This window comes from Manacus candei, unplaced genomic scaffold, assembly GCF_025592945.1.
Source record: "Manacus candei isolate 608988 ecotype Guabito, Panama unplaced genomic scaffold, ASM2559294v1 h1tg000159l, whole genome shotgun sequence".
Classification (NCBI taxonomy): domain Eukaryota; kingdom Metazoa; phylum Chordata; class Aves; order Passeriformes; family Pipridae; genus Manacus; species Manacus candei.
In genome coordinates this window covers 1,635,720-1,649,129 of record NW_026138207.1, presented here as the reverse complement: position 1 = coordinate 1,649,129, position 13,410 = coordinate 1,635,720, and the positions used below count along the sequence as shown (strand labels likewise).

The 13,410-nt window shown below is 39.7% G+C and overlaps 1 protein-coding gene across 3 annotated transcripts in view; it reads right to left on the bottom strand.

The window, feature by feature from the left end:
- COL4A2 (collagen type IV alpha 2 chain) overlaps positions 1-13,410 on the bottom strand; it is a 144,830-nt gene that overhangs the window by 91,273 nt on the left and 40,147 nt on the right. For all 3 annotated transcript variants that reach the window (XM_051772800.1, XM_051772801.1, XM_051772803.1), the window contains one exon: positions 11,499-11,582. In XM_051772800.1, coding sequence (XP_051628760.1) covers positions 11,499-11,582 — 84 coding nt within the window. The remainder of the gene's footprint in view (positions 1-11,498; positions 11,583-13,410) is intronic.

The window sequence follows — 13,410 nt, the reverse complement described above, 5'->3', positions numbered from 1 at the left end:
TGATGACAGCCTGCCCATTCCCACATTCCTGGTCTCTCCAGGTCAGACTCAAAGGATTCCACTAATAGTTTGGTACTTACCAAAGCAGACAAAAGGAAAATGGGTCAATGTTACTTGCTCCCATGTGACAAAAGTACAGAAAATAGAAACAAGCACCATTTGAGAAATTTGTAAAGCCTCAGACATATGTCATGAGAAACATTTACAATCTCTAGAGTATAATTTAAGCGCTAAAGGATGACCTGGATTATCCCTCTTGGATGCCTGTGTGAGCTACCCAGTCACAGAGCAAAACTATCATCCACTCGCTGCTCTTTCTTTAAACTCATGCTCACAGTAAGCAGAAATTGCAAAACTTGGCTGAAAGCATCAAGAATATTTTTGTGCAGTAGTTGCACTGTCTGACTGCTAGAAGTCAAAGCCTGAAGGTCTAACCAAATGGACAGTACATTTGTCTGAAAACAATCCTGACAGTGCACTTCATTTCTGTAACGAAGTGTAATTTATATGTGAAAGCCAAACAAAAAGATCAGTGATACATGAGAACGTACTGTGCTATGCAGACACTATTGACTAGAATGAGTGGAGAGGTTACAGATAAGTCAGAAAATTGCTTAACTGCAGGTGCTTATTTTCTAAATAAGGTAAAATATACTTTCAGGATTTCGTAGGAAGACAGGAAGGGGAAAAAATACTGTTCAAGAAAAAAGGTATGGTAATTTTTTAAATGGTTGTTAAGTACATCCAAAGGGTTCTTATCCCAGCATTGACTATTGTGACCAAAGTTAACTTTGCACTACTCATCTCCAACAAGTTTCCTTTCTATTTCTTCACTACAGTTAAATTTTCTAGAGTTAAATTTTAAGTCTTGTTTGAGCTTCTGCAATAAAGTGGTTCTTGATTGCTTACTGTGACTTCTCTTGCTTTTTTTTCTCCATCTCTCAATCAAATTTGTGATATGCAGATGGCCAAATGCCCTCTTAAAAATGTTGCCTCAAAATAAATTCCTAAAATACCAGTGAAATACCTTCTCAGTTTATTAGCAAATTGCCATAAGATTTGTTTTCTTAGAGTGTAACAAGCCCATAAATCAACAGAATACATAGGTAATGCAAAGGGCATTACAGTGTAATTTCAAACAGAAGAGCTGAATCTACATTACAAAGAGTTAATCCAGCATATTTACTTCGGTCATAAGTCTGTTTAAACTACAACCTTAGTATTCATTTTGATTGATTACACTAATTCTTGAGCTTTGCCCAATGCTGTTGAATTGTTCTCCTGTCACACCAGCTGAGATTGTAAAGGTTTTTTATATAAGCTTGTAGAAGTATCTGCACACATTTAAGCTCGGGCTGTAGCAAGAAGGTACAGTATCTTGTGAATGCTGCTTACCTGCACTTACTTTGCTGGAAATAACATATATCAATCCAGGGAAGTTTAAAAAGATTAAGCTGAATATGGAAATAAAAGGTGAATGTGTCCTTTTGACTACTTTCCAGTCAAGTATCATTCTTTTTCTCCTGTATGATTGATTTGAAAAGGTTTTGGAGGAATTTTGCTTTCAGGGCTGGAGCAAAATACAGGGAGTGCAAATTGTTAGCATGGGATGGGCTTAACAACACTGTAGTCCTTTAGATTACAAATAAATAAAATTTCTATAGGTTACTTATGGAATCAAACAATGTTTCACATCTGGCTGAAGTAGAAATGTTCTGCAAAAGAATAAGAAGGAGTAAAAAAATAATTTTTGGTCAATGTGCATATTTTGTTTGATTTAAATAAAGTCTCCATTTGAGTTTATTTCATGTTTTAAATATTCTTTATAATATTCTCAACATTTACAAATGAAAATGTGATGTGGCATGTACCGTCAAACAAAATACCCTGTTTTTTAATATATTTTAATACATTTTTAATATATTTTACATTTTTTATTTGAAACAGATTCTGAGGAAGACCTTTCACTGATTTCCCAAATGTCAGATTTTTTGTAGAATGCATATATGAAAGGAGGATCCCATGCTTCTTGCTCATGGGAAAGTTATCTAACCTCCATCCACCAGTTCAAAAAGATCTCTGATGTTGATTAAACATGTATAAACAGAGTTTAAGAAAAAAAGAAAACATGCATATTTCACTTAAAAAAATGTCAGGACAAATGTACTAAAGAACAGGAATTAGCAACCAACACAACTATCCCACTGCATGGTTGGTCGATAGTCAACGTAGCCCAGGCTAAGCAATTTTCATTAAATAAAACATTAGATCATAAAGTAGGTATCAAGTTTCAGACTGACACGAGTTCAAGATCTATCAAGCAAACAGGGTACCCTGCCTGCCTTTGGTAGCAAACTCAAAAGATTACGGGCCTATTTACTGCTAACAGTTCACGTGATGAAGCTTTATGCCCATGATTTAGATGCCTATGGAACAATATCAAGACTTGCAGGATTCATGTATGCTGGAAAGATCTTGTAAGGCTGTGTTTTGAAAGAATAAACTTAAATGAAAGCATGCATTTGAAACTACCCTCAAACACGTGTGTAAAAGAAAACTGTACTCGTGTATCTGCAAGCAGAATTTAGCGTCATACCGTTCAAGTGTTTTATGGTAACACTTTTCATTTCCTGTCTTTTGCCATCCTTGGAGCTGCTCTCCACTATTACCATGACCAGAGAAAAAAAGAAAATTAAACCTCTAGTGCCATACCAGACTTGACCACACCACTGAAAGAATGAAAGGTGCCTTCCTGTCCATGCATAATGATCATTAATACCATAGGTATTTTACTTTTAAATCTCTTGCCATTACAAATACCTCCCCCAAATACCTCCCCTCTGAGGGTAGCTCTTCTTCCTAGAAATTTCCACAGTTCACCTTGGTATACGAAGCAATGTGAAATTTTGAAGCACCCTTTTTTGGTACTTATATCCATTCTGCTGCAGATTCTGACAATACTATAAAAGATATATGATCCAGTTCACTCCTGAAGTTTTGTATATGGTAAAAACTGGAGAGTAAACAGGACATTTTCCAAACCATTTCTGTTTTGGGAAGGTAAGAATCAAAAGAGAAAGACAAGCAAGGGCAGGCCTCTGGAAGGTACATAAGTTTTGTGAGATTTTGGCTTGTGTGATCAGTGGGGTTTCTTCTGGTGGTGGGTTCATGTTTGGATGTTTGCTGGTGGCTTCCTGCAGATGTCTGAAGGGCATATGAGCTGTCATGGTGGATCCTTAAATGAAGGAGATTGTATCAGCCTATATAGAGAGGTTTAGGTCAGCTTGCCTTCTCCTCATGACTCCCAGGTACATCTCAGTGAGGCCAGATCTTCCTTGTTGCTACTAAGTTTAATATGGGTAGAGCAGGGAAAAGGAAAAGTAATGCCTATCATCTCTCAAACAAGAAGTTATACTAGCACAAACTTTCAAGAGCTAACAAATTGCAAGCTCAGGATGCAGGTAGAAGATAAGCATCAGAGCAGAGACCTCTTGGTTTGTTGCAAAGAGAGTACCAGTTGTGTTATTGCTGATCCCAGAGGCAGGTTTTGCACATGCAGCCCGTGGCCCTAGCAGAAGTCCTGATTTGTTCTCTAGATGAACGACAGGCTGAGCTGGAGGGAAACAGGTCCACAAGACCTGCCAGAATGTGGTGGAGCAGTCCAGTTTCTGCTGTGGCTCCCCTCACATGGCCACCATCAAAAAAACTCCCACAAAACCTTGATGTTGATCTAATAAGTATTTAGGGGCAATCAGTCAGAGGGAAGGTGGATAATCAGCTTGGAACAAGGGATCAAATCTCTGATAAACTCAAATCTCTAGTTGATTATAATCTGGTAGAAGTCTTAGTAGTTTGGTACAAGGGAGGGACCAGTGGACACAATCTATATTATACCACTGGCGAGGGAGCAGAACAGGGATGTCCTAGGGATTAACTCAAGGCAGCTGTGTGAGAGACTGAAGTCCTTGCCAACTCCGTGGAACAAGAGAGACCTGCATAGGAGGAACGGACTAGACTTGTTCCATACAAAATGGAACAAGGCTGTTACTACTAAGAATTAAAAAGTTCACAGAGAAATAGTTAAACTAGAAACAGGAGAAGACTGACAGCCATGGAGTACCTGGTTCAGACTGAACGAACTTGTGAGTGAGAAATGGCCAATGCTCAATACATTCCTGAGAAGGCAAGGGAGGAAATGAATGGTCAAAAGTTGTTAAATGCTTCTACAGCAATGCTATAAGATCTACAAAACAGGATTATGGAATTACACTACTTGGTAATAAATGACAACCCTGATATAACAGGCATCTCATGCTTGTTAAAGGAGGATAATCAGTGGCATACAGAGTTACTATACTAGTCTGTCTGCTTTACAGGAGTGATAGAAAATCACAGCCAGGGCAACGGCACAGTATACAAAGAGTACAACAAAGGGTTACAGAAAAAAGTACTTGGGGCAGAGGGGCACATTAGGAAATCCTTGTGGGTGGAAATAACAGAAAAGTAGGACTTGGTTTGTATTTAGGATTCCCCTGCTAAAGACATCAATAATTAAATACTTAGTGAAATTAGAGGAGCTGCAAAACTAGGTCAGGTAGCAATATTGGCCTGTTCCAACTACCAGCATACTGTCAGGCACAATGCCTCATCCAGATGTGATAAGGAGGTAAAAGTTTTGGACGCAGCAACTGACTTTTTCTTAGAGCAGTAAACCTTTGGACACATAAGACAGGATGCTGCTCTGGGTTTAGTCTCTGTGTTTAGTGCTGCACAGGACCTGCTTTAAGAGGTACTGTTGGGAGAACTGCTCTGCAAGAATTTCACAGTAAAACTGAACTTACTGCTGTAGTGTAGTGGGATGGAGTAAGCCAAACAAATACATCACACAGATATCCAATTTCAAGAAGGGGAAATACATAAAAATCACAAAAATAGTAAAAGCCTAAAAAAGCAGTCAAAAAGGCAAGAAGCCTAAAGCAACCTGGAGGCTTTTCAAAAACACTGTATTAAAAATCCTGGTAAACTATGTGTCACATATCAAAAAGAAAGTAAAATGGTTCAATAAAAACCCTGCATAGCTCATAAAAAAAGCTAAGGAGGCTATTGTAGGCAAAAGGGTTGGTATTTAAAAAACTGCTGAAATGAACAGGAAAGCCCATAAGAAACAGATTAAGAGTAAATGGCAACCAGGATGGCTAAAAATGAATGAGAAAATGTTGCAGAAGACAATCAAGCTGACAGTAAAAAGATGTTTAAAGAAAAACAAGAAGTCATCAAGGGAAATAGCAGTACACGTGATGCCAAGGGCTTATAAGGAGCACTCAGGGATGATAAGGCCATAGCAGAGACACTCAGTGACTTCTCTGCATAGGTCTTTACTGCTGAAGGTGTTTGAGAAGGTCCCAGATCCAAGTTATTCCTTGAGACAGATTAACTTCAGGTAAATATAAAGGAAGTAGATAAAATAGGTAAGGCAGGCGTTACTAAGTGAACAGGAGTGGGGGCATTCATCTGTAACTTCTGAAGGAACTCAAGTATGAAACTGCAGAACTGCTGGCCAAAGTGTGTAACTCAACATTACAAACTGCCACTGCAGCAGTGGGCTGGTGCCAACCAAGCTTCCATGTGGAAAAGAGGCCCAAGAGGAGACCCTGTGAACTGCGGGCCAGTTTATTTGACTTTCCTGCTTAGCAAGGCAGTAGTGCACCTTAAAGAATACAGTAACTGAGCACAAGGATAAGCATGGTAAAGCAAGCCTTAGTGACTGTAACATATTTGGATTCTCAAGACTATTTTGATAAACTGTTCTTTGTTAGGAAGAAAAGAATGGTACCTGATGGCCATATTTCAAAATGGAGACAACAGCAACAGGTCCTCTCAGACGTGTGCTCTAACTGGTTTTAGCAAAGATTTCATCAGTCATCTGCAGAAGAGACTGAACTGTGAAACATTGGAGTCCATAGATGATACTAATCTCTCTTAGTTTGTTAAATGTGATGCTGGTGATGAGGAATGAAGAGATCTAGTGATCTCCAATACTGGGAGATCCAGAAGGACCCCACTAAACTGGGTGGGCAGATAGGCTTCAGTGTTGGGGAACATCAGGAATGATACTGAGAAGAAAACGATGGGTGTCAATTTGCTTAGCACATCCATAATCCTGTGTTCTGTGTACACTTCTGGTCTCTTGCAGAAGAGAGAGTAGAATAAAGGGACTAAAGGTTGGAATGTTGCCTTCAAAAGAGAACTTAAAAAGGTGGAGACTTGTCCTTTTGGACAGGAGAAAAATGAGAGGGAATAAAACTGAGAATTACAAAATTAGGGAAGCAGTGAGTAACATAAACACAGAACTGCTCCAAGTCTTAGAGTACTAGAAATAGCATGTACTCAATGAAACCAAAGGGAGATTTGCATAGAACAGGTCAGAGAGTGATTTATATAATTTATATAATTTGAGACATGACTGACATAATTTGAGTAGTGAACTCCTTTGTGCCACTAGAGGTTGTGAAGACACACAGTTACAGCAGCTTCAAAAAACGATTAGACAAATTCAGGGAAAAACACAGATACTAAAGGAACATATAAATTGGGTTATCTTGGGTATAAGTGAAATGGACTGCAGAAAGCTGCCAGAACTCTGTGCTCCCCATAAACAGCATCTCTTACTGCCACAGCTGGGAACAGAGTAGTGGGCTACATGTATCACTGGTCCAGTTTGAGAAGATGCTTCTTATGTTCTAATTTTGCATAAAAAAGGGTATATAAAAAGATTTCATCAGATATATCAGCTTACACTAACAAAGAGTTAGAAGGAGCTACTGCCATTATACTAGCTTAGAAGCCAGTTAATTGTGATGTACAAGAATTACACTAACAGTTGATAAAATTATTTTATTGGATTTAAACATCTCCCTAAGATATAATAACAGAATTTGGGTATTTATGTGTAATATTTTGTTGATGTGGGTTTTTTTTTATTATTTTTTAATTATGACGAAAAACATCTAGATCTAGCCCATGTGTTAAGATTTAAACTTCTATGGAAAATGCTTGTAAGTGAATATCAGACACTAGATTTCCTAACTGTATGGCATCCAAAAGCAGACAGGAGTAATTATAGATTGACTGGTAATAGCTTACCCATGGTCATTGCATTAGCGAAAGCAATATAACAGATATCTGTAAGGGAGTTCTACTGAGCCCTCATGCCAGTCTTGGTTAAAAAGGAATGTTCAGGCATTCCCAAAAATGGCCTTTATGGGGGGACAAAAAGCTGTCTTTTAATTTCAGTTTCCATTATTCCAGCCCCTTGCAAAAACAATGGCTAAACGGCTTGAGCACTGTCAGATGCTTGACTCAGAAAGTACAAAGAGAGATTTCAAAAGAGTGCATTTTCTCACTCTACAGAAAGATCAAAAAGATTTCCACTCACTTCCACTTTCTATAAAGCTTTCTAGGTTGGTTATGAAGTGAGGCTGATTATGAACTTCAATAGGTCAAACAGTTGGCCATTGTACTGAAAGGAGTTATCATTTCCTATGTAAGTGCATTAATGTTTAACAAATTTTAAAGGCACATATATTGTTCCCTGACCAATATAGAGTCTGCAAAGGACTATAAATATCAAGATTTTAGGAGTTGCAATAAAAATCTAGAGGAAAAAGAAAGAAAACAGATGATTTTAATTTGGGGGGTTTTTTGTTCCTTTAATCCAGTGTTTCTGTTTCATTCAAAACAGAATTTCAATACTGTATCAGTGTTTCCCTTTACTCTTTTCCCTCTTACTCAGGCATCTGGGTACTCCTTACACTATGTTCTCCACATGTAGCATAGGGAAAGGGTGACTCTGTTGTCTTAGGAGAACAATTTAGGAAAAGTTATCTTAGAAGAAAATGAGAAGATGAATCTGTCTCATCTTAGGGAGAAGATGAGTCTGTTGTCTTTCCCTTTTCACTCTGTGCCTTCCATTGAGGCTTATACCATACTTTCTTTACATGTGGATTTGAACACTCCTTCCGGAGCTTCAATTCTCACTGCAACATCACTGAGCTTTTTGACAGCTGTGAGAAGGGGAGATGAGGCAGAGGGTGATTCCCAAGCTTGGCTCCTTCAGCCCCAGCTCCAACCACCTGCCTAATTGCAAGGTATGGTTAGATAGATTGGATATTTATAACCAGATAACAGTAAATACAATGGAAAATAACTAAGCTGCAGTGAAAAAGAACAAAGACTAGAGTGTCATTAGAGACTAGGAACAAAAAAACAACTTATGGAGGAAATTCCCTTTACTCTTTCTACTCTGAAGGTGTGAACTTAAAAGCAAGACAGGAGGTGGGAACATGTGTGGCCCAAGAAATATTTGTTCAGACTCTTCTCCAAGCAACAGCTCAGCATTTGCTGTGAATTGCAAACATGGTTATCAGGAATGTCCTGATTCTCTAACATTTGAATTGGACCAGTTTTCCTCCTGGGAATGTTTGCAGGTGTTCTCAGAACACTGGGAGCAGCTTAGACGAGAAGCAGGAGGTTGCGGGCTAACTGTTGCCTTTGCCTAGCTGCAGAAGCTCCCAGACCACTACAGTGGGCAGATGTCACTTCTGCTGTTTTATTTTTCTGTCCCTACCGGATTTCAGCTGTGTCTGAGCCCAGGGAAAGTTTCAGGGCTGAACCCAGCCAAAACAGGATGGAGGAAAAACTAAAACCACATATCTTTGTCCAGTAGGGCTGCTAAGTGCGTGCATTGATTTCTGCTAAGTTGCCTTTTGTCCCTAGAAACTGCCCATGTGAAGCACAATTCAACTTTCCTGTGTCTTCATGCCTACACTTATCAGTCCTGAAACAAAAGCAATGTAGACAGAAGCACAGGGCTTCCAGCTGTCTGGCACCTGGAGACCTGACACAAATCCCCAAAATCTGGCTGAATCCTCACACATCTCAACAGTGCCTCTCTGCCTCTAGCAGAGAGCCCCAGGAGGTATCAGTGGGCATATTTTGCAAAAACCCCTTTCTAAAAAACAAAAGTAATTGGATTAAGACAACTAATAAGCATCTTTACTCAAATGATCTATCTTAATACTGCAACTGAGTCAATGACAGCAAATGAAGTAGAAGCACACTTAAATAAAGAGTAGGCGTTTCTTCAGACCTTTACTCCTTTCATAGTTTGCAACTGTATTTACCACTTCAATGAATTCTCTTCACTCAACAGCTGCTGATGTGCATTCAGTAGCAGGAATCCAAAGAAAGTGCTTTTATTTGCCTGGTTTTGGGAGACCTGTCATGAACAGACTGAATTTCCAGGGGACGGTAGGGCTGACAGCAGGCTGCAGACCTTGGCAGCGTTGCTCCCAACTGAGTTCCAGGTGTCCTGCAAATGACAGCTCTGAAGCATCCAAGACGGAGAGTCACTGCAGCAGCAGGCTCTGACAGACTGCTTCAGTCACTCTTACAAGTGCAAACATGCAACATGTCTATTGTGCATGTAATGAGTCACCTCGAACAGAAAACGTGTGTCGTGCCAGATTATACAGAGGTTTTGTGAAAATAAATATTCCCATTGAGGATTAGCATGAGACCAAAAGCTATGCCAAATTTGACTAGACTCTAAAGGCCAATCTTGTTCCTTAAACCAGATGTTTAACAGAGGTTGTGACATCTGAAGAGATCAGCAGACAGAAAATACAGGCAGTGTATGCTAAGTCAGAATGAGATGTATCATGGTAGGGAGGTAAAATACAATTTTTCCAGTGTTATAGAATTCTGTAAATCCCTTTTCCCAATACTTCTTCACATCTTGCACAATTAAATACAAGCAGCAAAATATAATTTATATTCTTTATTATACTCCTTTTCTACTTTTGAGTATCTGTTTAAAGGGAGGCCAGTGTGATTAGTAAGTGGGGTTACTTACTTTCCTGAGATAAATTCAAGAGTGAGAGTGGCAAGCAAGTACATAAAATCTGCCCTCCCCTCTCAGTCTAGATGGTAAGTAACTCACAGGGAGCTTCTCGTCAGTGGCACCTGAGTGGTTCTCTACTCCGGCAATTTTACATTTTCAGCTTTTCTAACCTATGCAGTTACTTCTGTTTAACTACCTCTTTTTTCTTGCAGACTTGGTAACTTGAAATTGAAGGTTACATGAAAAATATTTCAGTCACAAAAGTTGGTAGTTTTGCAACAGATATTTTCATGAACTCTAGTGAGCATCTTACAGCATCAGGTTTTGACTTTGAGTCAAAATTGGGAAGTGGCAAGAGGCACTTGCCAAACTTCATGTGCTGGATGATGAAGGTAAGGCAGTAACAGCTGGAGGGAGTCCCTTGGGAAGCTGCATCTTGGGGTAGAGCTTGTTTGTCCTCAGCTTCATCATTTTGCCATTGAGTTATTGTAATGGAAAGCAGATCATGAGCAGCTCATGGTCAGGGGATGGGAGTATAACCATTACAGTCCTCATGGCATGATAACCTCAGGATCATCTGACTTCCATAGAGACACCAGGACTTCTGCTGTAAACAAGAGTGTTCCTTTCCTCCCACCTACACTGTGACTTTCCTACCACCTCTGTCTCCACTCAGACGTGGAGTCAAGCTTGAGGAATGCAATGGGAATGAGGATTGATGGCCTGCTGCATGGAGGGAAGGCAGAGAACTAAAAAATCTTATGAGGTTTATGATAGCAGAACAACAAGCACATGACCTGCTGCCACATCTCTTGCCTGACCTATTCTTAGAGATGGGTGGATGGAAAAGGCTGAGTCACTGTCTCAGCTGCAGAAGACCAAGCTGTACAGAAGGAGCCTGCCAGCCAGGGCTCCCAGCCATACAGCATAGGAACTGCCCTATTTCTCAGAGCTCTTCGTGGCAGGTGGCTAATCCCCTCCACCCCATCTCCCTTCCTCTGCCTCATTCCTCACTAGTCCTCAAAACAAAGAACAGACTATCAGCCACAACGTAATGCTCGAAGTCCTAAGCAGTTCCCTTCCAGCAGGGATTTCAGGTTTTGCATGCTTTCCTTCTTGCTTTAATTTCTTCTTGCTTTAGTGGAAATCACATAGAATCACAGAATTGTTGAATCATTTATGTTGGAAAAGCCCTTGAAGATCATCAAATATATGTATCCCATGCATGTATGGGGTATCTTTTCAACAGATAACATTTCATCAGAAAGACTTCAAGAATATTATTGAGTGATTTTGTCCATATTCATTTAGCATATCCATTTAGTGCAGAATCAAATGACGCTATAGAACATAGCATCCCTAAAATTCTGATCTGATCAGCTTGTCATGGCCATCAGGTCCCTGGGCTACATTTCATAACAAAGTATTTCTTCAAATCTACAAGCTTTTGAGAAAGTAAAATGAAACAGTAGGAACTTTTGCCTGAAAAAGAATAATTGTTTTAATAATCTTAGCAGTCTGATGAAAGTCTACCTATAGTAAACAGCATTAAACTGGTACCATCAAGAATGTTTTAAAGGAAAAAAATGTTACTTACACGGCTTCCTTTTTCAGGGAAACACTGACATCCTCCACTGCAGTCTCTGCCTCCACATGGTCCTGTGTAACTCTTCTTTCCACCCTGCAAACCAGAACACACATAAAACAAAAGTTAAAACATATCAGCTAGAATACCTGGCACAGCACAATAAGCTTTGATTAGCAGACTCTCTGGGAACTGCTCAAGCAAAGACCAGGATCAGATCTAGGACTTACAGTTGAAACCTCTTTAATCTATGCTTAGAAGCAGCCATGAGTGGCTTTCCAGTTCTTGGAGATCAGTGTCAAGAAATACAAGGTTACTTCATTCATTTCCTCCACATTTTCAAAACACTACAGCTCCATGCTAAGCAGTATCTCACACATTTTTTTGACACATGCAACAGATATGTCATGGAAGTGCAGCTGTTTGGATTCTTTAGGGACACAGACTAAGTCCCAGGTCACAATGCAGTACACCCTTCTATGCATGCTCTAAATCGTCGCTGTATTTTGAAATATTTATGGGTGGGCAAAAAGAAAGGTGTAGATATCACATTCAAAATCATAAGCCAAACTCCTGCCTTCTCCTCTTCAATGGCTGCCTATTCTGGAGGCACATAAAACTTTCTAGCAACCAACCACTGTGATTTAGAAGTTAGACCTAGCTTAAGTAGATGGGTCCAGTTACATCTCTCGTGCTTGTCCAGAACTACCTTAGCCTGGGCGGCAAATAAATGGATCACAAAATATGCACCACTCCATGCAAATCCTTGGATGGACTTCAACAGGCAGGCCAGCTCAGATTATACTTAGTAAGTGCCTGCATGAAACACAGCAGCCGCAGTCCTGTTCAGAAACCTGAACAGTAGAGTTGCTGTGCATACTGTGGTATGACTTTTATAACTGTAACTTAATAATTAGGAATACTGTGAAGACCAGCCTTCATCCCACCTAAACCCTGGGTTCTGAATGCTGAAAGTGTCCCACAGTCTAGTAAGTAATCTGGGAAAGGACAAAAGGATTTCTTGTCACTACTTCTGAACATTGCTTGCCCCACAGTGAATAATTAATACAGTCAGAAGAAAAAGAGAGAATGACTGAAGTCCAGTGGCTACTGTAAACCACAGACACTTATTCAGGGCACTTCACATGCACTGCTCCTTAGAGCAAGGCAACCCAGCTGTAGGGAACAGAGTCAGGCTCTGTGTCACTTGCTCCCTTCCTGGCAACCTGATTCAAATGATTTCTTCACTCTTTCTTCCTCTTTCATAGTTTGAGCACACCATCTCATGAAAGGGAGATGAAAGGGGTATAAACGAGCCTCCAAAACAGGATGGGTGCTCTGAACTGCTATGCTGTTGCTTAAATAGGCAGTGATACTGCTGTTCCTGCCTCTAGCTCTGACTTAAGGAGGTGAAACACAGAGAGGGACCAATGCTGCCATGCTTAGCATTTTTCTTATGGCTCTAAGCAATCTCCTACTCAACACCTGAGGTTTTTGGGTTACGTTTCTCAAGTATCCACTTCTGTCTTCCCACTACCTGAAAACACAGCTTTGAGATTTGTATTCCTCCCCAGGAGCCAAATGAATAAAAGGTATGGAGTAGGCACCAAGCATTGACAAAGTCCTTCTTTGGTTATATTTGTAGAGCAGGCTCTTTCTCTTATGACAAGCAGTAATACGAAGTTCCTAAAACACGTTCTTATGCTTGCATGAGAATGTTCATGTCTGTATCTTAACTATTTTTATAAATAAAAATACTTTTTTTCAACATTATATTTAATTCTCATGTTTAATGAAAGAGGTAAGGTTTTCATACTGATAAAAGAGGTCCACAGAACTGAAAACATGCCCTGAGCTATTTAAAGGTTAGGAGGTTAATTCAGGAAATTATTTCATGGATGTAACAGTGTTCAATGTCATGTTA